The sequence below is a fragment of the Canis lupus genome, chromosome 4 (assembly GCF_003254725.2).
Source record: "Canis lupus dingo isolate Sandy chromosome 4, ASM325472v2, whole genome shotgun sequence".
In the NCBI taxonomy this organism is placed as follows: domain Eukaryota; kingdom Metazoa; phylum Chordata; class Mammalia; order Carnivora; family Canidae; genus Canis; species Canis lupus.
Window position 1 is genome coordinate 37,308,887 of NC_064246.1, and position 23,878 is coordinate 37,332,764.

At 51.6% G+C, this 23,878-nt stretch overlaps 1 protein-coding gene and 1 long non-coding RNA gene across 3 annotated transcripts; one reads left to right on the forward strand and one right to left on the reverse strand.

Moving 5' to 3' along the window:
- Positions 1-1,533: 1,533 nt before the first annotated feature.
- CLTB (clathrin light chain B) lies at positions 1,534-21,772 on the forward strand. Of its 2 annotated transcripts, XM_025435212.3 has the most exons (6): positions 1,534-1,907; positions 7,112-7,158; positions 15,418-15,535; positions 15,774-15,885; positions 17,611-17,664; positions 21,312-21,772. In XM_025435212.3, the coding sequence occupies exons 1-6, from the start codon at positions 1,721-1,723 to the stop codon at positions 21,481-21,483; spliced, it is 690 nt and encodes a 229-aa protein (XP_025290997.1). In that variant the 5' UTR covers positions 1,534-1,720; the 3' UTR covers positions 21,484-21,772. The 2 variants fall into 2 exon arrangements, with proteins under 2 accessions (XP_025290997.1, XP_025290999.1); XM_025435214.3 differs by lacking the exon at positions 17,611-17,664 and having other exon boundaries at positions 1,538-1,907.
- LOC112651889 (uncharacterized) lies at positions 10,876-23,850 on the reverse strand. The gene is made up of 2 exons (XR_007410204.1): positions 23,471-23,850; positions 10,876-12,049 (listed from the first exon to the last, which is right to left on the reverse strand). It is a non-coding gene; the product is annotated as an uncharacterized LOC112651889 (long non-coding RNA).
- Between the last annotated feature and the right edge of the window lie 28 nt (positions 23,851-23,878).

A 23,878-nucleotide genomic window follows, 5' to 3' on the forward strand; every position in this document is an offset into this window, starting at 1 on the left:
GTGGATTTGCACATGTGGATATGCTGTGTCGTGTTGTCTCAGTTACAGACTGAAGTCTCCAGGAATCAGAGAAGAACAGCCTATGGAGGTCACAATGGGCACAGTGTTCACAGTCCATCTGTCTTCACAAAACCTGGAGTTGACATCTATGGCTGATTTGTTAAACTAGCAAACCTTCTAGGTTTTTCCAGAACCTGAGCCTGCGGTTGGGGGAACAAGAGGTTTGTGACCATCGTGGAGGAATGTGCTTGGACCAGGTTGAACAGGCAGGGCCTTAAGTATTTTTCTTTTTCACACTCCTAATAAGCAACTATATTCTCATAAAATTGAGGCCTACATTGAAGTATTGCTGAGTAAAAGCGAAATTCCCTTTACCCCAACTCTGCTTCTACTCCCCACCCCATAAGGGAATCGCTACTCAGAGTTTAGGGTGCATCTTTTCCTTCTCTCTTCCAGTTCATAGTTGACCTTCAAATCTCGAAATCAGAAAGAGAAAAGTCCCAATGTCCAAATCTGATGGTGGTTCTCTGGGTCTCCCAGGGAGTTTTTAATTGGGTTTAAATGTTTAATATTCAAATTTCAGAGCACCTCACATAGGATGATGGGACAGGTCATTTGCAGTGTATTGGTCTCACAGACTGTAATCTCTCTGTGGCCGAGGCTGGCTTTTACTACCACGTTTTGTTGCCCTGGTGCTTGGTGAAGAGCTGGCACGTAGGAGGCACAGACTGTTTAATGAGGGTGGCTGGGTGGACGGTGGCGGGCTGCCTGGATAAATGAGGTCTGCAATCCTCCAGCAGTTTCATACTGAAGGGATATTTAAGGGACTCAGTCTCTGCGGTAGAGGCCCAGTCAGGTCATCCAGACTCTGGCGGTGTGAGCTGAAGCCACTCTAAATGATGAAGAGAAATGCATAAGAATTACACTTTAGCAAGGAGGCCTTTCTTTTGGGGAAAGCCCTGGACTTGCAGGAAGGAGGCAAGAGGCAGTGGGACATAGTGTCACCTCTCCAAGTCTCCTTTGCCTCTTATAGAGGGGGAGGCTCATAAGAATGGGATTCACATTTGCCTGCTTAGGCAAAGGAACTTGTAGAATGACTCAGGAGCAAGGCCTGCGTAGCGACCCACCCGGTGCCGCCCCCACACCAGGCCAGGGTTGCCGGTCCGCGCTGGATGAACTAGGTCTTTCTCAGGCCGGTTGATACTGAAGGGATGTTTAAGGGGCCCCGCCGGCTCCTACAAACTCTGCTGTCTGAGCCGCTCACGCCCCGGCCCCTTGGCCCGGCCCGCTGGCCTCGAGCCCCCGCCCAGCGCCGCCCCGCCCCGGGCCGCCCCGCCCCCAGCCCCCGAGCCCCCGCCCGCGCCGCCCCGCGCCGCCCCGCTGCCGCCCCCCCGTGGCCGCCGCGAGCCGCCCTCCCGCCCCCCGCTGCCGCCCCCCCGTGGCCGCCCCGCGCAGCCTCCCGCCGCGCCGCGGGCCCGCTCCCTCGCCCGCTGACGTCACCGCATTCCCGTCCCGGCTCCTCCCGCCTGCAGCTGCAGTGACGGGCGAGCCGGGCCCGGTGGCGGAGAGGACGTGCGGGCCGCCGCGCCGAGCCCGTCCCAGCCGAGGCCGGCTCCCCGGGCGGCTCGGGTGACAGCGTCGCGGCCGCCGGGCGCAGCGCGGGACACGCGCCGGGCACAGCCGAGCGCCGGGCGGACGCTTCGGCCCAGACGCGGCGAAGATGGCTGATGACTTCGGCTTCTTCTCGTCGTCGGAGAGCGGGGCCCCCGAGGCGGCCGAGGAGGACCCGGCGGCCGCCTTCCTGGCCCAGCAGGAGAGCGAGATCGCGGGCATAGAGAACGACGAGGGCTTCGGGGCACCCGCCGGCAGCCATGCGGCCCTCGCGCAGCCGGGACCCGCGGGCGGGGGTGAGTCGGTGCCGGGGCCCGAGATCCGGGGGCCTGGGGCTCGCGCCCTCGTGCCGCGCTGCGCAGACCGGGCCCGGGGCCCTGCGGGGGCGTGAACGGGGCCTGCGGGGCGGTCGGGAGCAGGCCCCGGGCTGTGTGCGTTTGAGAGGGACGTGGTGGAGATGGGGAGGAATCTTTGTGGAGAGCCTCATCCGAGGCCCTGCCTGCCCGGGACCGGGGACCCCGTGGCTCCGCGGACAGGAATTTGGCATGACATTCCATCCCAGGGCCAGCTCCACCACTGCCGGCTCTGCAGTCCAGCACAGCCCAGCCCTCGGAGTCCCCGCCTGAGCCTCCCCTTTGCCTGGTTGTCCCAGGCTCCCAGCTCGGCCCTGCGGGGATGGGCAGAACCACAGACCTCCGAGCCCCTCGGTCTGAGCTCTTTTCTACAGCCGGCCAAACAGGGGAATGCTGGGTGCTTCAAGAACACGCAAACCCCCCTGCATCCTGCAGGCACTGGGCTAGGCACCTCACATGCATTATTGAACCTATTTCAGAGATGGCAAAACTGAGGCTCCAAAGGTACACTTCTGAAACAACTAGTAACTGGCGGTGAAGATTTAAACCTGTTTCTGTCAGACTTGAAAGGGTCTCCTCCTGACCACACTGCCTTCCATACACCTGGCTCTGAGTTAGATACCAAGGTGGGGGCAAGAGCACAAAGGGCTGCAGTCAGATGTGGTCCTGCCCTCCTGAGGTTTCTATTAACCATCTTCTAAAGGGAGTCCAGGGCTACTGAGTTTAGTTTTAGATCTGGGTTCAGGACCTATCACAGGGGTGATAGCATTTTCATCAATGATATTCCTGTCCTGGTTCTGGCCGGGAAGAACAGTTTCTTAAAATATGTAATTAAAAAGTAGATAGCTTCATGGGTGCATCTAAAACAGCCAGTGCTTCTCATTAACATTGTCATTTTGGTGGGGGTTTATGGGCCTATTGGAATAAGCACTAGCTTACTTTTTTTTTTTTTTTAAAGCATTTACAAGTTAGGTTCCCTGTAGTCATATTTGTTTTTTTTTTTGTCATATTTGTATTTATCCAACCTTTACTGAGTGTCTACTGTGTGCCAGGACCACTGGAGATACAGAAATGAATAAGATAAAGTTTCTGTGGCTTGAGGAGCTTGAAACATCTCCAAATCTCTTGATATAATAAATGTAACAAGCCCTTTGTAACATCTAAGAAACTGGAGGCCCAGGGAGCCTGAGTGTCTTGCTCCAAGTCATACAGCCATGAGTGACAGATCTGGGACTTGATCCGAGCCCTCTCAACTCTGGGCCTCACACTCTTTCAAATGCTGTAGCAGTCACCCTAGGAGGTGATGGGTTGGAGGGGTAGCTTTTGCCAACCCAGCTGATAGTGGAGGGCTTCTGAAGCAGCAGCTCCTGGCACCTTGGCATGGATCCTCACATCCCAGGGAGTTCCTAGGAAATGCCTGTGTGTTTCATTATTCATTAGTCCACACTGCCTCTGTGAAACCACCAGCTTTCTCAGTCTGGTGTGCCCTGGAGGAGGTCCTGCTGAGAGGAGCTGATACCAGAACCCCTTGAGAGAGAAAGGCAGGTAGAACTTAGCCTGAGGGCAGTCAGAGCCACCTGGGAGTTGAGCAGGTTGTGGTGTCTTCCAGGACAGTGGGGCTCTAGGGGCTCACAGCCTGGATAGGAGGTTCTCTCTGTGGCAGGGGTAGGGCACAGATTGACCCCAGACCCAAGAGGACAGGGAGAGAAGCAGAGACATGGCCCTCTGAAGGTCTTCCAGACTCCTACCTCTGAAGCTGCAAAAGTTCGGCTGCCCTCCTAAGTGGGGCCTGAGGATCAGGGAGGTATTATGGGATGGTGGCTCAGTAAGTGGCCAGACAGGATGGAATTGATCTGACCTTTCTAGGCCTAGATGGTGCTGAGCAAGTAATCTTCCCCGACCGGTAATGAGTGCCAGAAGCTTGAATGGGGAGGAGGAAAACTGCCTTGGCCTGCTGGGAGCTGGGAGAAGCTGGCTTCTGGAGCTGCCACCAATCAACACCTCTGAGTCTGTTCTCCTACGTGATGCCCCTGTGCTGAGTGCCCGGCTGTTGGGTTCCCTGCTAGCCCTGGGGAAAAAGGTGTCTGATATAAGCCTGAGCCTGAGCCATGTTGAGTCTCTCCTCTGGGGCTGGGATCTGGGGCCAGCCTGAGCAACGGACACTTTGTTTCCATTCGTCAGCCTTGGGTAGGGCCCAGCAGGTTTACATTTTTACACCCAGATTTCTGAGCCCGGTCCTGGCTCTGCCCCTGACTTGCCTAGTCAGTTCCTGGCAAGCCAGTTTCCCCTGCTGGGCCTCAGTAAGCTCCCAGGAATGTTCTGGACCCTCTCTGTCCTTATTCCAAAAGGGGTCAGGAATCTGAGAGAAGCAATGCCCATGGGGTTTGTCCGTGGGACTCATATCTGCTGGGCTTCTGTTCTGGAGACCTCTGAATGCAAACATATGATTGTAAATGTGCAATAACCAGAAAGCACTGTGGGAACAGATACTCAGTTCTGTGTGTGGGTGTGTGGATTCTCAAAGAGGCTGAAATTTCATCTCCAGAAGAATGTTCACAGGACTGAGAAACTGAGGCAGAGAGACTTTCTGAAGGCCAGGGTGGGCACCAGGACTGTGGACCAGCGGCCCAAGACTGGTCTGGTCTGAGTGGTGTGGAGCGGGGCTGCTTCTACTCCAGAAAGGTCAAGCATACAGCCTGGCATCATTGTGAATGAACACTGATAATGTTGGGTCCTGGTAGAGGAGCCCCTTTGCAGAAGATGCTGCCACTAAAACCCCATCAGCCCCAGCCCAACTTAGAGACCAAGCCACCTATGCAGGAGTAACCCTAAATTGAAAGAGCAGGGATGACAGATGACATAGTTGGTCAGAATCAATCCCTGTTTGAAAATTTATATGAATCAGGGATTATTTCCATGAAATTAAGTATCCCTCCTTTCCATTCCCAGGCTGAAATAATGGTGGCTCCTGCTTAAAGCCATATCTGGCTAGTAAAGGTATAGTTGTCCATCTATGGGAAGCTCATGTGGTTTCCTGTGGCTCTTTGCTGGGAGGCATCAACAGTTTCTGAGAGGCCTTAGGCAGGCCTTGCAGGTAACAGTGGACTCCAAAGAACAGTTCGTTTTTCATTTAGCTAACACTGACGGCTCACCTATTCTGTGCAGGAACCCTTAGGAACTGAATAGGATACAGAGCCTGGCTTGACAGGGAATGCATGACCCTTGGGAGGTCACAAATAATTGCATAAGAGGGTGGGAAATGCTGTACAATCTTGTGGGATATCCCAGAGGTGAGACCTTTCTTCAGTGCCTAGAGAAGTAGGGGAAGTAATGGAGGGCTTCCTAGAGGATGTGACCTGTGAACTGGGTCTTGGAGAATGACTGACTCCCAAAGAGCATTCTTTAGAGAGAGGAGGAGGAAGAAAGGCATGGCATGCAGCCCAGTGTGTTTAGGGAAGGAGGAAACCAGAATAGGGTTGTTTGTTTGTTTGTTTGTTTATTTTTAAAGAGTTTTTTATTAGAGCACATGTGCAAAGTAGGAAGTGGCAGAGGGAGAGGGAGAAAGAGTTTCAAGCAGACTCCTCACTAAGCACAGAGCCCGACACTGGCCTTGACACCCTTGATCTCATGACCCTGAGATCATGACCCCAGCCAAAACCAAGAGTCAGATGCCCAACCAACTGTACCAACCAGGTGTCCCCAGAAAAGAGTTTGTGAGTGGGACTGGTGGGAAGTGAGGCAGGAAAGTAGGCAGGGCCCAAGCGTAGAGGTTCTCACGTGCTATGGTCTGAGGTTTGACGTCCTATTCAACAAATATTTATTGAGTCCTATTATGTGTCAGGCACTGTTTTAGATGCTGGGCATCGGACTAAACAAAGTCCCTGCCCTCACAAGGGGCCATTCAAGTGGGGAAGATAGATGATAAGCACATATACAAATAAGCGTACCAGACTGTTGCAGGGGCAAGAGGGGTAAATGTCCCAGCTGGTCGGGGAAGGCCCCTACTAAGACAACGTTTGAACAGAGGCCGAAGGGAGTGAGGGAACAGTGGATATGGGTAGGAAGGCCTTCCAGGCAGAGGGAAAGTACCTGCTGAGTTCCCAGGGCAGAAGCAGACTCCGTAGTCCACTGTGGTCCCTGGTAGGTGGGTTTCTTTTTTGGTTTATTATATTTTTAAGCCAAGAAGTGATGTAGGTAAGTGTACGCTTTACAAAATGTCAGCCCTGGTGGTTGGTTTGAAAGAGGGTTGGGAGAGGGTAAAGCTGGAGTCAGGGAGGCCTATGAGTAGACGAAAGCCATGTGCTCTTTTTTCTGATGCATTCATTCATGTTTATTTTAAACATAAGCTTCTGAGCCTTTGCTAAGTCTTGTGTACCATGCACACCTCTGGGGAAGACAGTGGCGAGGAGGAAGGACCCAGGTATGGCCCTCTAGGTGTTTGCCACTAGCAGAGCAGACAGACTGAATGGGGGACAGAGAGCAGAGGGCAACATTGAGAGTCAGTGTTGCAGCAAAAGCCACAGGAATCTGTGACTAATCAGCTGTCAGGGAAAGGGACCGGGAGGAGTCACTGTTGAAGGCAAAAGAAAATCCTTCTGGGAGGAACAAAGGGAGGAAACATAGGGGCTGCAGTTCCTGCTCTCCAGGTGGAGCAGTTGCTCAAGGCACCGCGGGGACAGGCAGTGACGCGCTAAGCCCCTCTTCTTAGCTCCAGCAGACACCGCCCTGAGCCCTGAGCCCTGAGCCCGCAGCGCCTCTGCCTGCCCACCAAGCACAGGCCCCACAATCAGCCCAGTCCTAGCCATGGCCAAGCATAAATTACTTTCAGGTAGGTGAGGGCTGTTGCTGGCTGGGCAGCTGTTGCCAATCACAAAGCCTCTCCGAGCCTCAGTTCGAGCTGTAAAATGGGATGATAACTTCATCACAAGGTTGGTGAGAATCAAGTGTGACAATGGCCATGAGAAGGCATTGTGAACAGTTACAGATTGAGCCCAACTTATTTATGTATCCAGAATGCCTGCACGGGGAGGGGGTGCGAATACAGGCATGGACATAGAGGTCACTTGGGATGCTCATGTGGGACCATGCATTCTGTGCTTGCTTTAAGCTGAGTAATGGATACTGCCATGTCTTTGTTCTCTCTCTAGCTGGTTCTGAGGATATGGGGACCACGATCAATGGAGATGTGTTTCAGGTAAGCAAGATTCTATCATAGCAGTGGTAGAGACTGACAGCCTGGGTCTCAGTAACTTATGGCCCCATCATCAGTAGGATTAGGGCTCCAAGTTATTCTATTCACTATGACTGATGCACTGGGGTGGGAACATAAAGGGTTTTGACCTCTTTTCTTTCTTTCTTTTTCTTCTGTCATGTTGGGGAAGGGCACAAAGAATAAGCACCACAATAGCCAGGGATTGATGGTGTATGGCCTCAGGTAGCCCATGGTGATGTCCAGCAGGAAGAGATAAAGTGGCCCACAGTGGCATGGTGCCCACTGGCCCCTGCACGCATGTGTGCCACTGGTGGGAAGCTGAACTGAGTGGCCATCTCTAATGTGTCTGAGCATTTTAAGTGGACAGGTCTTTGATCCAGAGATTCCACTTCTTAGAATATTCCCTAAGGGAGGAATTGGACAAGGACTCCCAGATCTTTGCAGGATTATTATTATTTATTTGAGAGAGAGGGAGAGAGTACAGGGAGAGGAGCAGAGGGAGAAGGACAAGCAGACTACCCCTTGAGCAGGGAGCCTAACGTGGGGCTTGATCCCAGGACCCTGAGATCATGAACTGAGCCAAAGGCAGATGCTCAACACACTGAGCCATCCAGGCGCCCCTGCAGGATTATAGCAGACTATGTTCAGAGCATAGTATAACATACACAGAAGTTGAATCACTGTGTCCTACACCTGCAATTAATGTAACATTGTATGTTAACTCTATTCAAATAAAAAGTAAAAAAAAAAAAAAAAAAAAAAAAAGAACAAACTAGAAAGAATTTAAGTGTCCAGGTCAAGGGCCTGGGTGGGTAGGTAAATTGGAAAACCACGCTCTTCAAAAGAGCAATCAGAGCTTTCTGTATTGACATGAAACGATGCCCATAATATATCAAGTGGAAAAGCCCCTTTACAGTATTATATGCACAGTGTAGTCCAGTTTTTTATTTTAGAAATACATTTGCACAAAATATCTGAAAGGATGTGCAATGGCTGTTAACATTGTTAACAGTGCTAACTGGCTGCTGACTGGCTGCTAACTGGCTGTTAGCAGTGGTTAGCCCTGAGCTAGAGGGGTGAGATAAGAAAAAGAAAAGGCTTTTACTTTCACTGGACTGTTTTATTTTATTTATTTATTTTTTTAATTTTTATTTATTTATGATAGTCACACAGACAGAGAGAGAGAGAGAGAGAGAGGCAGAGACACAGGCAGAGGGAGAAGCAGGCTCCATGCACCAGGAGCCCGACGTGGGATTCGATCCCGGGTCTCCAGGATCGCGCCCTGGGCCAAAGGCAGGCGCCAAACCGCTGCGCCACCCAGGGATCCCCACTGGACTGTTTTAAAATTCCTCATAATGACCTTGTATACCCCTCCACCCACCCCCCACAACACCTAGTAAGGATATTTCTAGTTAGACTACTTCTTTCTGTACCCACCTACCCCACTCCCCTCCTTTATACACAAATCAGTTTAAGAGTCCTTACACTGGGAGAAGTTGGACCTCAGATGGCATTCCCGGGACCCCACAGATGCAACATTTCCCCTGACCCATGCTTGGGTAGGGTGAAGTCTTCACCAGATGAGGCTTCATTCCCACTGAACTAGTCAAAGAGCTTGACCCCTGGGGCTGCAGCTACAGGATCTCCTGAGCTCTACCCTACTGAGGAGCTGGCCTCCCAAATCCTCAGTGGGGAATAAACAATACTTTCTTATGTAAGAGGGATGGGCTGGTACCTTACACAGGGAACCTAGCCAAGTCTCATTTCTGGAAAATTACTCAACTATCAGCAAGCTAGAAAAGTCGGTCTCTAGGACTTTAGGAGCTTTGTGTCCTCTTGGGCCTGAGAGAACCCACTAAGCAGCATTTAATTCTGTACAGTCTGGTAAATCATTGAGACCCAGGCTGCCCCTATCCTGGGCACACTCAAAAGGACTTCGCCTGACCCAAAAGGTCTGTGTCCTGAAGTGGACCTGGAGCTGGAGGTACACTTAACACTGCAGAAATATCTCGAACACTACGAGCAAGATGATTTCCCCTTTCTATAAGTTAGGGTTTTTGAGGCTTCTCCATCCCTGACTGCCCAGCCTTACTCTCTCTTTGGTGGATACAGGAGACCCCAGGCCTCCTTCCCATCTCAGTGGGAACTTTTATTCTCACTGCTACTAATAGCCTATGCACATTTATTTGTAAATCATTTCACTCCATGTCCTCCTTGAATCCTGACAGGCAGGAGAGGGGTCAGGAAGTAGGTAAGTCACTCAGGAAGTTAGAGGCAAAGCTCAGGTTCTCCTAGACCTCCTGCCCCTGATCTGTTGGTGGAACTGGCTGGCCACAATGGCTGGATCTTAGATAGAGAGACCTGCTGACTTTTGTAGAATTGACCATCGACCAGGGTCTGGTTTGTGTTGCAGGAGGAAGGTGGGGGGAAGCCTTGCTTGTACATACCCAGTGGTTTCAAGGATCCTAGGCAGAGCTTTCTTGCTATGTTTCTTATTCTTTCCTGGCAACCTCTGGCCCACCAGGGGTCTGGCTATAAACCTGGTCCTCAAGGTGTAAGAATAAGTCTGCCCGCACCTAGTCCAGTTCCATCTGGCACTGCCAGGGACAGGGATAGAAGGCCCCTGCAGGACTCCCTCCTCCTGCACAAACTCTCTCTCCTCCCACGCACTGCCATCATCCCCCTCTGAGCTACTTAGTGGAATCAGCAGCTCAGCTTAGCTTAGCTTTAGCTGGACAATCCCAAAGACAGATATACCTCATTCTCCTGGCTGTCTCTGGAGTCACAGCACATCCTTCGCCAGCCTGACCCCTGGAGGTTCTCACAGTCATGTCCAGCAGAGGGTCCCTCAGGAGAGGGGTGCCAGGGAACTGGACCAACAGAAGCCCGGCTCTGACTGTAGCCTTTTGGTCCTGGTCATTTCTGGCCCCTTCCCTGTTGAGGTGGGGTGGGGGGCTCAGAGCATTCTTTCAGCCCCTGGGGAGCCTGCCTGGCCAGCTGGCCTGTGACCTGATTTCCTCTATGGGATACTAAGTGATTAAAGAGGAGCTATGCTATGTCCCCCCAACCTCACTGCTCACTGGCAGGGTCAGGGGCAGGAAAATTCGTCCAGAGTGGCCAGAGAAGAGGAGCCAGCAAAGTGCTTCTCGGGACTCAGCATGCTGTCAACACTGCTATGCTCTTCCAGGGCGGGGAAGACCGCTGCACAGGGTCTGCTGGGCCCAAAGGTGAACCACATAGCCCTGCTGGCCCTCACAGGTGCACATCCTCTGCAGGTTACAGGAGGCCCACAGCAGATATCCCATGCGGGCCCCACTTCACAGTCTGAGTGGGATGTCACCATTCCAATTTAATAGGTGATGAGACACAAGGAGCCCAGGGAAAGGACTTCTCAGAGGTCACACGTCCAGTGAGTGGCAAGAGGGGACTTAAAGCCCAGTCCCTCTGGTGCTGTGTGCCAGGCTGTCCCTGCACCCTCCACATTGCTTGCAGGCAGCCACTTGTCCCTCTACTTAGTCAACTCATATGCTGTTAGACCACTTATCGTGCTCAGGGCAGTGGATGCAGCAGCAAATATACCAGCTGTTGTCCTCAAAGAGCTTGCTTCTGATAGAGGACAGAGACCTGGAAAGAAGTAATGGTGGTGCGGGAAGGTAAGGGCTCAGGTACAGAGGTAGTATCAAGAACTAGGAGTCCAAGTTCTTAATGTGTCAGGCATCATCCAAGAGCTCTACATGTATTAATTAGTTCATTTCATCCTCCCAACAACCCTATGACGCAGGTTCTGTCATTGTCCCCATTTTACAGATCAAGAGGAGGATGCACAGGGAGGTTTAATAGCTCACTCTCATTACATAGCTGGGAAGAGCTGGGACTTGAACCTGGTTCTGGCTCCAGGTGCTGCACTCAGAGCGCAACAGGGAAGGGATGCTCGAAGTGGGCATGTACATGGTCTTGGCTGATAAAGAAGCATGTGCAAAGGTACAGAGGGTAAGGCAGTCTCTGTGGGCCTTGCCTGGAGCCTGGGGCCTGCCACAGACGATGGTGTGCTGAGGGAGCCCAGAGAGGCCAAAGCTACAGGGATGGTGTGATGGGAGGGGAGTGCCCCCACCCCCACCCTGGAGCAGCTCCCAGCTAGAGCCTGTTAGTGGGTGGTGCTGCTGGTATACAAGTGGAGGAGGCAAGTCTAGCTTAGCCAAGCTTCACACCCTGAGCCTCAGGCATAGCTACCTCTGAGCACAATGTGCTTGGAATAACACTGAGCTGTACACCTGGATATGTGGTGCCCGTGGATTTGCAGTGCGGCTGCTCTAGGGGCCTTGAGAAGCACCCACGGGGGTTTAAGTGGCCCTCAAGGCTGCTCCCGCACCCAGGCTGGGGTGCTGTGGTGGGCTGTGGCAGTAGAGTTTGGATGGGATCAGAAGGCCTGGGCTTCGTTGCTGGCTATCCCCAACCCAAGAGCTTGGACTACTCTCTTGGCTGCTCTGAGCTGATTTCTCACTTGTCAAAAGGGGATTCGAGGCCCTGCCCTGCTATCCCCGCAGGGCTGTTGGGAAAAGTGCTCTGCAGCCCAAGGAAGCTTCTTCTAAGTTCCTGGTCATGCTGAGGAGTGAGCTGAGGGGTGGTAGTGTGTGGGTGCAAGAGAGAGATGGGGGATGGGGCAGGGGGCACCTAGAGGAGTAGGCACCGGCTCTAATCTTGGGGAAGTAGACTCACGGGGAAGACAGAGTGCTTCACAAACCACGTGATGCACAAGTGACTTAGGTCCCTGCTGCGTGGCTGGTAGGTTCACACCCAGGAATTCAGTTGGAATCTCGGCTCTGCCAGTTCCCGGCTGGGTGACCTTGGGACTCTGGAGCTAGAGTTTCTCTACCTGTAAAACACAGATGATGAAATCCATCGTGTAGGGTTGTAAAGATCAAAGAGAACTATTTAATTGTGATTTCTCTCCAAGCTTTAAAGCCCTATAACCTGGTAATCTTAGTTTAGGGTAGGCCTTATGGAGGTGGTGGGCCTGAAGGACAGCAGTGCGACAAAACTCCTGCCCAAGAGACCCTTCTCCAGCCCACATCCCGCCACCCCTTCTCCCATGCCTGGAAACATTACTTGTACTCAAGAGTTTCCCAAAGGCACTGGCCCTACAGGGACCTTACACTGTCGGTTCTGGTCTAAAATGGCCTTTCCCTGTCTCTTCCCATCCTCCTCTGCCCCAGACTGGAATGACCGTGTCCTCCCTTGTCCCTGCTCTTTACCTGGCCTGTGTTAGAGCGTGTACCCCAGTCACGGTCCTCGTTTGTGAGGGACTACCCCTGCCAAACTCCCAAGGGACAGGTTGTCTTGTTCATCACTGTTCCCAAGCCTGAGCATATGCTGCTTCATTCAATAAATGTTCTAGAGATCATCCTACAGCCAGGACTTCCCTGTTCTAGATACTACACAGAGACAGGCAGTCTCAGTCCTTATGGGGCTCACTTTCTTGGGGCTGGGGCACAGGGGTGGAGACAGTAAACATGTAAACAAGTCATTTCAGGTAGCCAGCAGTGCCATGAAGAAAATGAAACAACACCTCAATAAACACATATACAGAAGTAACTGCAGTTATTTACACATGGGACATGCTCTAGGATCAGGTAGGTAGGGGCGCCTGGTGGCTTGGCCTCAGAACAGGGTTGTTCCTGGAAGGGGACAGGGTGGGGCACACTCAACATTAGCCATTGGCTTGTGTTCTCCAGATTAGAGCCCTGGAAGGGCCCCTTGGGTGTGGTGAGAGACTCTCTAAATTGAAGTGTAATACTGTGCCAGAAACTGGAATAAGGCAGTGCTCCACTGGTCCCACCCAAGGGTGGGCCTCACTCCAGGGAGGTGCCGGGCTACACACCCTGCCCTGGGTCTGCCCTTCCCTCTCCCCGCAGACAGCTGGAGACGGCAGCCCTTGTGTTCCCACTGTGTGCCCCTTCACCCTGGCTGCCCACACACCTTTGAGCAAATGTTTACCTAGAACCTCCTCCGACCTGGGTGCATCTGGCTCCTGGGATGTTTATCCACGCAGTCACTGCTTATTGAGCACTGATGGTGCCAATGGCAGTGAGGAGCACCCCTGACACAGGGCAACACCAGACACTGTCTTGTGGGGAGAGGACTTTAAGCACCAATGTTCTTGATTTTTTTTAAAAAAGATTTTATTTATTTATTTGAGAAAGAGCACAAGTGGCGGGGAGGGGACAGAGGGAGAAGGAGAAGCAAGCTCCCCACTCAGTGAGGAGTCCAGTGTGGGGCTCCATCCCAGGACCCCGGGATCGTGACCGGAGATGAAGGCAGACATCCAACAGACTGAGCCACCCAGGTGCCCCTGTTCCTGACAGTTTTGATGAGTGCTTGAAGGAGGAGCACAGGGAAAGACGAAAGGATGGAGCAGGGGTTGAGAGGCTATAAACAAGGTCCTGCTCTGCCCACTGGGAGCTCCTAGTCCAGCAGGGAGACACTCATGCAGAAGGTGAAGGCGGTGACAGAGCAGAGAGATGAAGGGGTGTGAAATCTGCCGAGGGGGGTGGATATCCTAGAGCTGGCAACTTTAGAGGGTGGAAGAAGATTTCATCAGCTGGAGAAGGGAGGGGAGGGAAACAATTCCAGCTAAAGCAGGAGGAGCCAGAGGCTGGCAGCAGGAGTGTGTGGGGGTGTGCGCAGACTGGAATGTGTGGGGCTGAGTGGCAGGAGATGGGGCTGGGCTGGAAAGGGTCTCTGGCTTTGCGAGACCAGAGGGGAGTCACATCCTTGCCGGCTGTATTCTCAGCCCCCAGCACTTGGAGTCCCTAGCTATGGCAGGCAGTGCAGGGAAGTGGGCAGGGCCCTGGCCAGGGAGTCTGAGGCTTGGACACCTGGCACCACATCATGCCATCTCTCCTGGCCTCAATTTCTTCCCCTAGAAGATGAGAATGAATAATAATAATTCTAGCTACCACTCACTGAGCCATCACTCCACACGGGGCCCTCTTCTAGATGTCTTACAAAAACTGTCACGTCAAATCTTCACAAGGCAGAGGTAGTTTTATCATTATTCTCATTTTTGGATGAGAAATCTGAGGCCTAGCAAGGTTGAGCAACTTGTCCCTGCTACACATACATCTAGTAAGCCATGGAGATGGGATCTGAACCCAGACAGTCTGGCTGCAGAGTCCAGATTCACCACTGTGTGATCTTAGTCGTGGCCGTCCTGCCTGTCTCGGGGCTGCCTGTTCACTCAGCAGATGTTTACAGAGTATCTTCTGTGTGCCAGGCACTGTGCTGGGCAAAGGGGACGCAGTGATGAGCAGGCTGGACAAGGACCCTGCTGTCACAAAGGTGACATTCTGATGGAGAAGGCAGACAGTGGACAAGCAAACATATCATAAAGTGAGGTAATTTCCAACTGTGGAAGTGCTAGCAGTGAATAAGCCTACAAGAGAGACTTTAATAACAGTAACACGGACTCAACTGTGTGCCAAGAAGTATTTAAGATTCTTTACATTTTTAAGTTCATTTCATTTCATCCTTCTATCAGTGTTGAGTGGATATTATTATTATTTTAAGATTTAATTAATTTTGGGCAGCCTGGGTGGCTCAGTGGTTTAGCGCCGCCTTCAGGCCACAGTGTGATCCTGGAGACTCGGGATCGAGTCCCGAGTCGGGCTCCCTGCATGGAGCTTGCTTCTCCCTCTTCCTGTGTCTCTGCCTCTCTCTCTCTCTCTCTCTCTGTGTCTCTCATGAATAAATAAATAAAATGTTTTAAAAATATATTTAATTAATTAGTTTACTTGAGAAAGAGAGACAGCATGAGTAGGTAGAAGGGGCAGAGAGAGAAGGAGAGAATCTCAAGCAGACTTTATGCAGAGTGTGAAGCCTGATGCGGGGCTTAATCCCAGGACCCTGGGATCACAACCTGAGCTGAAACCAAGAGACAGATGCTTAACTGACTGCACCACCCAGGGGCCTCAAGGAGTGGATACTCTTACTGAGCCTGCTTCCTAATGAGGGAGGTGAGGCACACAGAGGCCATGTCACTCACCCAGGATCCCCCACTGGGGAGAGCCGCTGGCAAAAGGCACAATGACAATAAAGGCAGAGTATAGTCACAGGAGGCAGCAGGTGGGAGGTTGCTGGAGACCCCTGAGGCAGCCACATGTGGGGGGTGTCCAGGTACTCAGTAAGCAGAGGCAACAGGGCAGGTGTGCAGGATGTTCACACCGGTGTGTGTTTGTGCCCTAGGAGGCTAACGGTCCAGCGGATGGCTATGCAGCCATTGCCCAGGCTGACAGACTGACTCAGGAACCTGAGAGCATCCGCAAGTGGAGAGAGGAGCAGAGGAAACGGCTGCAGGAGCTGGGTAAGTACAGGGCTGAGGCTGGGAGCAGCTCCCAGCTGCGTTGGCTCTTTGGGACACGTGGGGGTGGGGAAGCCTTAGGGTACAGGACCCCCCCACCCCTGTACTGCCTTAATGGGGTATTGGGTGAGGATGGGCCCTGAGGTTGCCTGCTGGGGGCTGATGGGAGGAGTAGCTGGGACAGCTGTGCCCTCACATTCCCACTGGAAAGCTGCCACTTACTCTGCTGTGGGGGTCACAGATGCTGCCTCCAAGGTGACAGAACAGGAGTGGCGGGAAAAAGCCAAGAAGGACCTGGAGGAGTGGAACCAGCGTCAGAGTGAACAAGTTGAGAAGAACAAGATCAATAACCGGTGAGAGGAGCTATGGGGACAGGAGAGGAGTGTGGGGACATGAGGGGAGCTATAGGGACACGAGGGGGCTGTGGGGACATGAGAGGAGGTACAGGGACATGAGGGGGCTATGGGAATATGAGGGGACTTGAGGACAAGAAGCCAGCCATGTGGACAGTGAGAGAAGTTATGAGATGACCGTCTTGAGGCTAGATGATTTGGTGGCAAGAACATAAAGGAGAAAAAAAAAAAAAGAACATAAAGGAGAAGCTGAAGCCCTTGGGACTGCTTCCTCAGTTGCTGTGGAGTTCAGAGCCCTTCAGAGGTGGTTCACTGTTGAGCTGTCATATCACCATGACAGGGAAGCAAGTTCTGCAGTCAGCAGAAGAGGTCTCAGGACCGTGGCACGGGAGCCAGACTGCCCAGGGCCCAGCAGTTAGTGTCACAGAAAGCACAGGCCTGGTGGGGAGTGAAGAACCAACCTGGGTACAGGATTGTACTGCTTGTAGAAATGACAATGCTTCACCCCAGAGAGGCTAAAGAGTAAAAGGAAATTAGTGGCCTGTAAAACAGAAAAGGCCAGGGGTGGGACTGCAGTACTAGGCTCAGGGGCTCAGACAAAGTCACCTGGCACTCACTTTTACTGTCTCTCCATGCCACTTTTCTCTCTTGCCCTGGAATGGGGCAGGGTGGGGGGAGAGATGGCCACCATCAGCTCCAGCCTTCTGCTGTACTCTTTTGGCAACCTCTATGAACATAACATCTTGCTCCCACAGCTCTAGCTGAAATCCTTGACCTGACCCTTATTGGTTTGGTGTGGGTCCTGTGCCCATCCCGGGTCCAGAGATTGTACCAGGGGAGGGACTCTGTGATGGACCCAGCCTTGGCCATAGTCCCATTCCTTAGGTTGTGCACGGAGTCATTCTCACCCAAACCACAGGGACTAAAGTGGAGCCAGCCTGATCCTGCCAAAGATGATCAGGGTGTTCTTCCTGGGAAGAAGGGGGATGGATATGGCAGGCAAAGATAGCGATGCCCACCAAAGGGCACTTCCATAGAAATGGTCTCAGACCACTTCTGAGAGTCTGGCCACCATCTCTGCCCTTGAGGCTGTGTCCTTCAGGGTACCTGGCTTGCACGGAAGGGCATGCCAGGCTCTTGGTTGGGCACTGCGGAGACAGAGCAGAGAGGGACGCACTCTGTATCCTTGAAGAGCTTGGAAAAGAGAAGCACACATGTGCTGGTGAACTCACACTAGGCCTCTCTACAGGAAGGCTGTGGAAGCAAGGGTTGTGGTAGGAGAAGGACCTCCGTGTCTAGGACCTGGGCTTTGAAAGGTGACTGGAAATTCATTAGGGCAGGGTTGGGGAGACCAGGGAACAGCATAATATAAAAGGCTGTTGTGTTTTGGGCCCCAGGAAGTCAGGGAGTGGCAGGAGAGAAGGCAAGAATGAGGGGTCATGTGTGGAGGACCTCTAGTAACCGGGTTGGACAGACAGGGGTGGTGAGGAGCCACAGAAGGTTTGTGAACAGAAGTAGTATGGTCAGGGCAGTTTTAGAAAAGGCACACAAGCCGTGGAGGATCCCTGCTCTCCTCTCTGGGTTGTGGTTAGTTGCTGAGACTTACAGGACTGTGCTTCCTAATGCTCTCCAACTAGAGGTACTAATGCTGTCTCCCTTTCTCTTTAACCCTCCGCCTGTCTGTCTTGCCATCTGTCTTCCCCCACCTAACCCTTTCCTCTCAAGGATCGCTGACAAAGCATTCTACCAGCAGCCAGATGCTGATATCATCGGCTATGTGTACGTGTCTCCTTTGCTCCTGTCAGGGGGAGTGGGAGAGGACAAGGGCCCATGTGTATGGCTTGAGTGTCCTGCTTGTCGGGTATAAATGAGTATGGCCAGGCAGGGGCCCAGGGGGTGGCAGAGCAATGACCAGAGCAGGAGGTGGTGCAGGCACCCACTTTCACTTCTATCCCTGCAGCAAATGTTCATTGAGCATCTATTCTGCCTGAAGACAGCTTTGCTAAATCAGAGCAAAGAAAAAGAATGCACTGGCCATCCCAGGTGGGAGGGGCAAATGGCAAATAGCCTGACTCTGTCCTTTCGAGATGCCTCTTAGGGCTGGGAGGTGGGGTGAAGGAGTCTTCTGTTGAACAAAACTTTGAGTGCCAGAGCCATAAAAAAGATGCTCCCACTAATACCCCAGCCTCTCTCCTGCACTGCTCCTCCTCAAAGCTTCGGCCAGAGTTTGGCAACCAGACCCTGCCTAGACCACCGTGGGCCCCTCTCATGTGTTCCTGTTTGGGGGCTCGTCAGGACTGTGACTAATCTAGACCTGAGATGGCAGATGGTGCCCCAGTTGGTTAGTAGTTGACAGGGTTGGGAGGGTGAAGAGGAAGGAAAAGCAGTGACAAAAGTGTGATGTCTGACACGTGCGTGTGTGCCAAGTATTTGCTGTTCCTCCCTCTGAATTCACCCTCAGCGGGCCTCTGGTGCTGTCTGGGCTAACATTTCTCTCACAGAGCACTGGACCCACCAGAGAACAGCCTTGTGGTCCTTCCTTCTGTCCACTCTCCCATCTGTTCAGTACTTACTGGCACTTGCCCAATGCCAGTCTGTTGGAACAGGAATAAGACAAGGCCTATCTCTACAAGTTGTTCATGGTCAGGAGAGTGTTGTCCTAAAGGCTGTGTGGAAGGACACACTGAGCCCTGGGAGCCACCATCTGCTGAGAGAGCTGGGGCAGGCTTCAGAGGCAGGACCTTCAGTTGGACTCTACAGTGTAAGAAGGGACGAGCTTGGTGCTGAGGGTGAGAAGAAAGCAAGGGCAGCTTCCATGAGTGGGCCATGGGGCCGTGGGGATGGCTGAACACCGAGGACAGGAGGTCGGCTCAGGGCTAGTTGCCAAATGCCTGTTGGGCCTGGTCTTAAAGCTGGGACTTGATTCTGAAAGCAGTGAACATCCATAGGAGGTTTCAAACAGAAGAGTGGGGATGACAGGGGCATAAATGCTGGGCAATATTACCATAGGGGGTTCAGTGCTTGTCACCCTTGAGGAAATAGCACACAGGGCGGTTCTGAAGAGGAGAAGAGTCTAGACCAGTGCTTCTCAGACTTTTCTGTGCCTACGAATCACTGTTCAAAGGGACCTTGTTCAAAGGAGATTCTGGGGATCCCTGGGTGGCGCAGCGGTTTGGCGCCTGCCTTTGGCCCAGGGCGCGATCCTGGAGACCCGGGATCGAATCCCACGTCGGGCTCCCGGTGCATGGAGCCTGCTTCTCCCTCTACCTGTGTCTCAGCCTCTCTCCTCTCTCTGTGTGACTATCATAAATAAATAAAAATTAAAAAAAAAAAAAAAAAAAAAAGGAGATTCTGATTTAGTAGGAGAGAACTTAGGTGAGACCATGATTCTGCATTTCCGGTGGGCTCTGTGGTAATATGATGCCAATGCTGCTGGATCACACACCACATACTGAACAGCAAGATTAGAGGACAGTCCCTTGTTGACCTACAGGGGACAGCTCTTAAGACAACACTCCCTCAGCGCCACTGGTCTTCCAGTGCCACAGAGCACTTTACTTTTTCCCAAGCCTGAACACATTTGCCACTTTGTTAGATTCTCAGGTCAGTAAGACAGATCAGCAAGGTGGAGGCTCTGATCCTCACTTTATAGGTTAGGAAATGAGTACACAAGAGGGGAAGGAAGATCACTAGGGAGGGGCCAGGTCACCTGATCCAGGGCAGCTCATCCTTCGCACAGCCTGTGGGGATCACTTGGAGAGCTCCCTCTCTGGCCTGTGGCAGAACTGATCCTGCATGAGATACAGAAAGGGCCACAAGGAGAGAAGGGCTTTCCAGGGACCCTTGCTGGCCAAATAGGACATAGACCCGGCCCTCTCCACTGAAGATCTTTTATTATCTTTTTCTTGATGAGTCCCACATTGGCATTTGTCCACTACACTGTATTTACTGTACATTGTTTCTCCATTGTTCCTTAACCAGTGGCTTCTAGAACTGCCCACCAGAACTTCTGAACTGATGAAGAAACCTACCAATTTTCAGCCTAACTTGATTTCATCCAAAAGCAAAGACTCCCATGGAATATTCCCCAGGCCGTGGCTCCATGGAGTAAAGTCATTCTGGGTGAAAAAGAGCTCTATAGTCAAATATACTTGGAATGTAGTAGATTCTATCTGCATCTGATACTCCACCTTGGAGGTTCGGGATGCACATTAATTAGCACATTTACAGACTGAAAGTCTTGCTTTGAAGAATCTCTTTAACTGGGTTTTCTTTTCTTTTCTTTTCTTTTCTCTTTTCTTTTCTTTTCTTTTCTTTTCTTTTCTTTCTTTTCTTTCTTTTCTTTTCTTTTCTTTTCTTTCTTTCTTCTTTCTTTCTTTCTTTCTTTCTTTCTTTCTTTCTTTCTTTCTTTCTTTCTTTCTTTCTTTCTTTTTTTCTTAAAGATTTTCTTTATTTATTCATGAGAGAGACACAGAGAGGCACAGACACAGGCAGAGGGAGAATCAGGCTCCACACAGGGAGCCCGATGTGGGACTCAGTCCTGGGTCTCCAGGATCACACCCTGGGCGGAAGGCAGGCGCCAAACCGCTGAGCCACCTGGGCTGCCCTTAACTGAGTTTTCTTTTTTTTTTTTTTTTTTTTTTTAATTTTTTAAATTTATTTATTTATGATAGTCACACAGAGAGAGAGAGAGAGAGAGGCAGAGACATAGGCAGAGGGAGAAGCAGGCTCCATGCACCGGGAGCCTGACGTGGGACTCGATCCCGGGTCTCCAGGATCGCGCCCTGGGCCAAAGGCAGGCGCTAAACCGCTGCGCCACCCAGGGATCCCGAGTTTTCTATGTATATTTGACTACAGCTCTTTTCTGGAGAACACTTATAGGGTCCACAGAACACTGAGGCAATGCTGAATCAGGCACTCTAGTTAGTAAGGTGGTTGGTCAATGTACTGCCTCCGCTAAGTTTTTGGGAATGTTTAAAATAGCTGAGGTACTGCATTAGTTCCTCCAAGAGTCTTTAGGTGTTGGGATTCCCAGTTTGGGAACTCTTGCTGGAGAGGTAATAAATAGAATGCTAGGCTGGGAAAGGGGTGGGGGAGGAAGAGGCTACTTTAGTTAGGGTGGCAAGGGAAGACCTTTCTGAGGAGGTGAGGCCTGCACTCAGACCTGAATGAAAAGTGACAAGCCATGAGCTGGTCTAGGGGAAAGTATTCAAGAAGAGGTGAAAGCAAGTGCAGAGGCCCTGAGGCAGGACCAAAGTAGGCTTCCTCTGATGGCTAGGCTGTTTTTGGGGCCTAGAACTCTGGATAGACCCCCCCCCCCCCCAGAGTGGGCCAGGCAAAGCAGCCTTCCTCAATGGGAGCAGAGCATCACTGATTCAGGGAAAAGGCAGACAGCAATGAAACCGCTTTCCTGTCTCTACCTGCAGGGCATCTGAGGAGGCTTTCGTGAAGGAATCCAAGGAGGAGACCCCCGGCACAGAGTGGGAGAAAGTGGCTCAGCTGTGTGACTTCAACCCCAAGAGCAGCAAGCAGTGCAAAGACGTGTCCCGCCTGCGCTCGGTGCTCATGTCCCTGAAGCAGACGCCACTGTCCCGCTAGGTGCCTGTCACAAGCATGGCCACAAAGCATGGGCTGGGCCTGAGCACAGGAGGAGCAGCTGCTTTGGCCAGGGGGGGCGTTGGTGGCTACAGCACCTCCAGCAGCTGCTACACGCAGCCTACTCTGTTCCTCCCCATCTTCTGGGGCTGGGAAGGGGAACCCTCCCCCTCTCACCTCATTCCCTCCTAGCCCTGTGGCCCAGCCCCTGACACCTCCTCTCAGTCCACAAAATTGTGACTGTCCCTCCTGACGTATTTTTTTTTTCTTGGCTTAAAGGGTGTGTTGTTAACTCTTTTTACACTTATTTATTATCATTCTCATTTCTCTGGAAGCCATAACTGGTGTCAGGGCTCAGTTTGTGCTTAGAATTTTCCCAGCTTCATGGCCTTGAGAGAAGGTGAGGCTATCCCCCTAGAAACCTTCCCAGCTGGAAGTGGATGTCTCAAACCTGTGTATGTCTGCTGCCTCCCTCTCCAGGAGGAAAGACAGCCTCTACTGGAATGCTTTTACAACCTTGCTCCTTTCTGATCCTTGAATAAGCCTGTGAGATAGGGATTCTGTTGTTGTCATCTTACAGCCATGGACACCAAGACTCCTGGAGAGCAGGAAGCTTTAAGTGGGAGGGAAGAGGCCAGACCGGAGGTTCCTGGTGGTAGCTCCCTCTGAGCCCAGGTCAGAGGCTGCTGAAGGTAGCTGCTGCTAGACTCCTTCCTTGGCTTTGGCCGATACCCTCTGGATATGGAAGACTCACTGCTCTCCGTCCTACAGCTGTGCCCCTCTGTGGAGCGGGAACAAATTACCAGTAACCACACCTTTCTCCTCCTCAGTAGAAGCTGCAAACAGGCTATGTTTAAGCCACTGTGACCTACACAATGTTTAAAAAGATTTGAGTAATTGCCAACTGTTTTTATTTTCCTAGAGCTGTCATAACAGAGTACCACTGTGTCTGGCTTAGAACAGAAATTTATTGTCTCACCATTCTGGGGTTCCAAATTCTGAAATCAAGGTGTCAATAGGACCACATTTCATCTGGAGGCACAAGGAAAGGATCTGTTGTGCAGGTTTCTCTCCCAGCTTCTGGCTGCCCTGGGCATTCTGACTTGAAGGTGCATCACTACAATCCTGAGTTCATCTTCATGTCATCTATTCATGTCTATCTTTGTCCACATTTTCCCTTTATAAGGACACTAGTCAGAGTGGATTAAGGCCCACCCTAATGCCCTCATTTTAACTAAATTATCTCTGTAAAGACCCTATTTCCAAATAAGATCCCAATCTGAGATACTGGGTTAGGTCTTCAGTGTATCTTTTTTAGGGGAACACAATAACCCCAATGGCTAAATATAGTTGCCTTCCTCTTTAGAAGTGCCATAGTCCTCACCACTTCCTATAAATTCCTTGAATCTTGAGCCAAGGGCCACCACAATGTACTGCTTTACATTTATAATCTCTGCCTTACAGTTGAGGGACCATCATGGGAGCAAGAAACTTAGTGGGCCCTCCCTAGTCATGTACTCCTCCATGTAGAAAGCTAGGTTCTTAGGGGGCCCAAAGAGTGAGTGTGTCTTTTTTTTTTTTTTTTTTTTTTTTATGATAGTCACAGAGAGAGAGAGAGAGAGAGGTAGAGACATAGGCAGAGGGAGAAGCAGGCTCCATGAACCGGGAGCCCGACGTGGGATTCGATCCCGGGTCTCCAGGATCGTGCCCTGGGCCAAAGACAGGCGCTAAAACTGCTGCGCCACCCAGGGATCCCGTGAGTGTGTCTTTACACTTTGCCTTCTGGTGTTGAAATTGATGGAGTCACACATGGAAGGAACCTGGATCTGACTGACCACACAGTCCAGGAATACTTGTTTGAGACTTTACATGAATGAGAAACTCACAGGTTGCCTCTCGTAGAGTTTGCTCAAGGTCCCCAGCCTTTCTTCCTTAACCCTAAGATGCTAGGTACAAAAAGCAGTGGCAGGTTTTGTGACTATGCTCTTACCACTCCACCAGGCTGCTTCTCTGGGCCTGTTTCCCGTTCTATAAGATGCATCAAGAACCAAGTGGGGATGGTCTACCTCAGCGGAGCCCTTAGATGCTCTCAGGAGATGGGAGTGAGGTGAGGAGCAGAAGCAAAGTGGAGGGCAGGGCCCCTGGCCCGGAGAGGGCGATGGCCGACCTCATTTGAAAGAAGGCTTTCCTGTTGAAAGTTTAAAAATTGTTGGAAAGATCAGTTTTTTTTTTTTTTTTTTTTAGCAATAGCATCACTCTACGGAATTTCTATTTTTAACAAGTCCCCAGGGGTGATTGATTGTTACCAGGGAAGTTTTGGAATCATTAGACTCTTAAGATTTATAAGAGTCTGTCAATTTCCTCTTAAAACCAAAGACCAAAAACCTTGGGGGGCTAG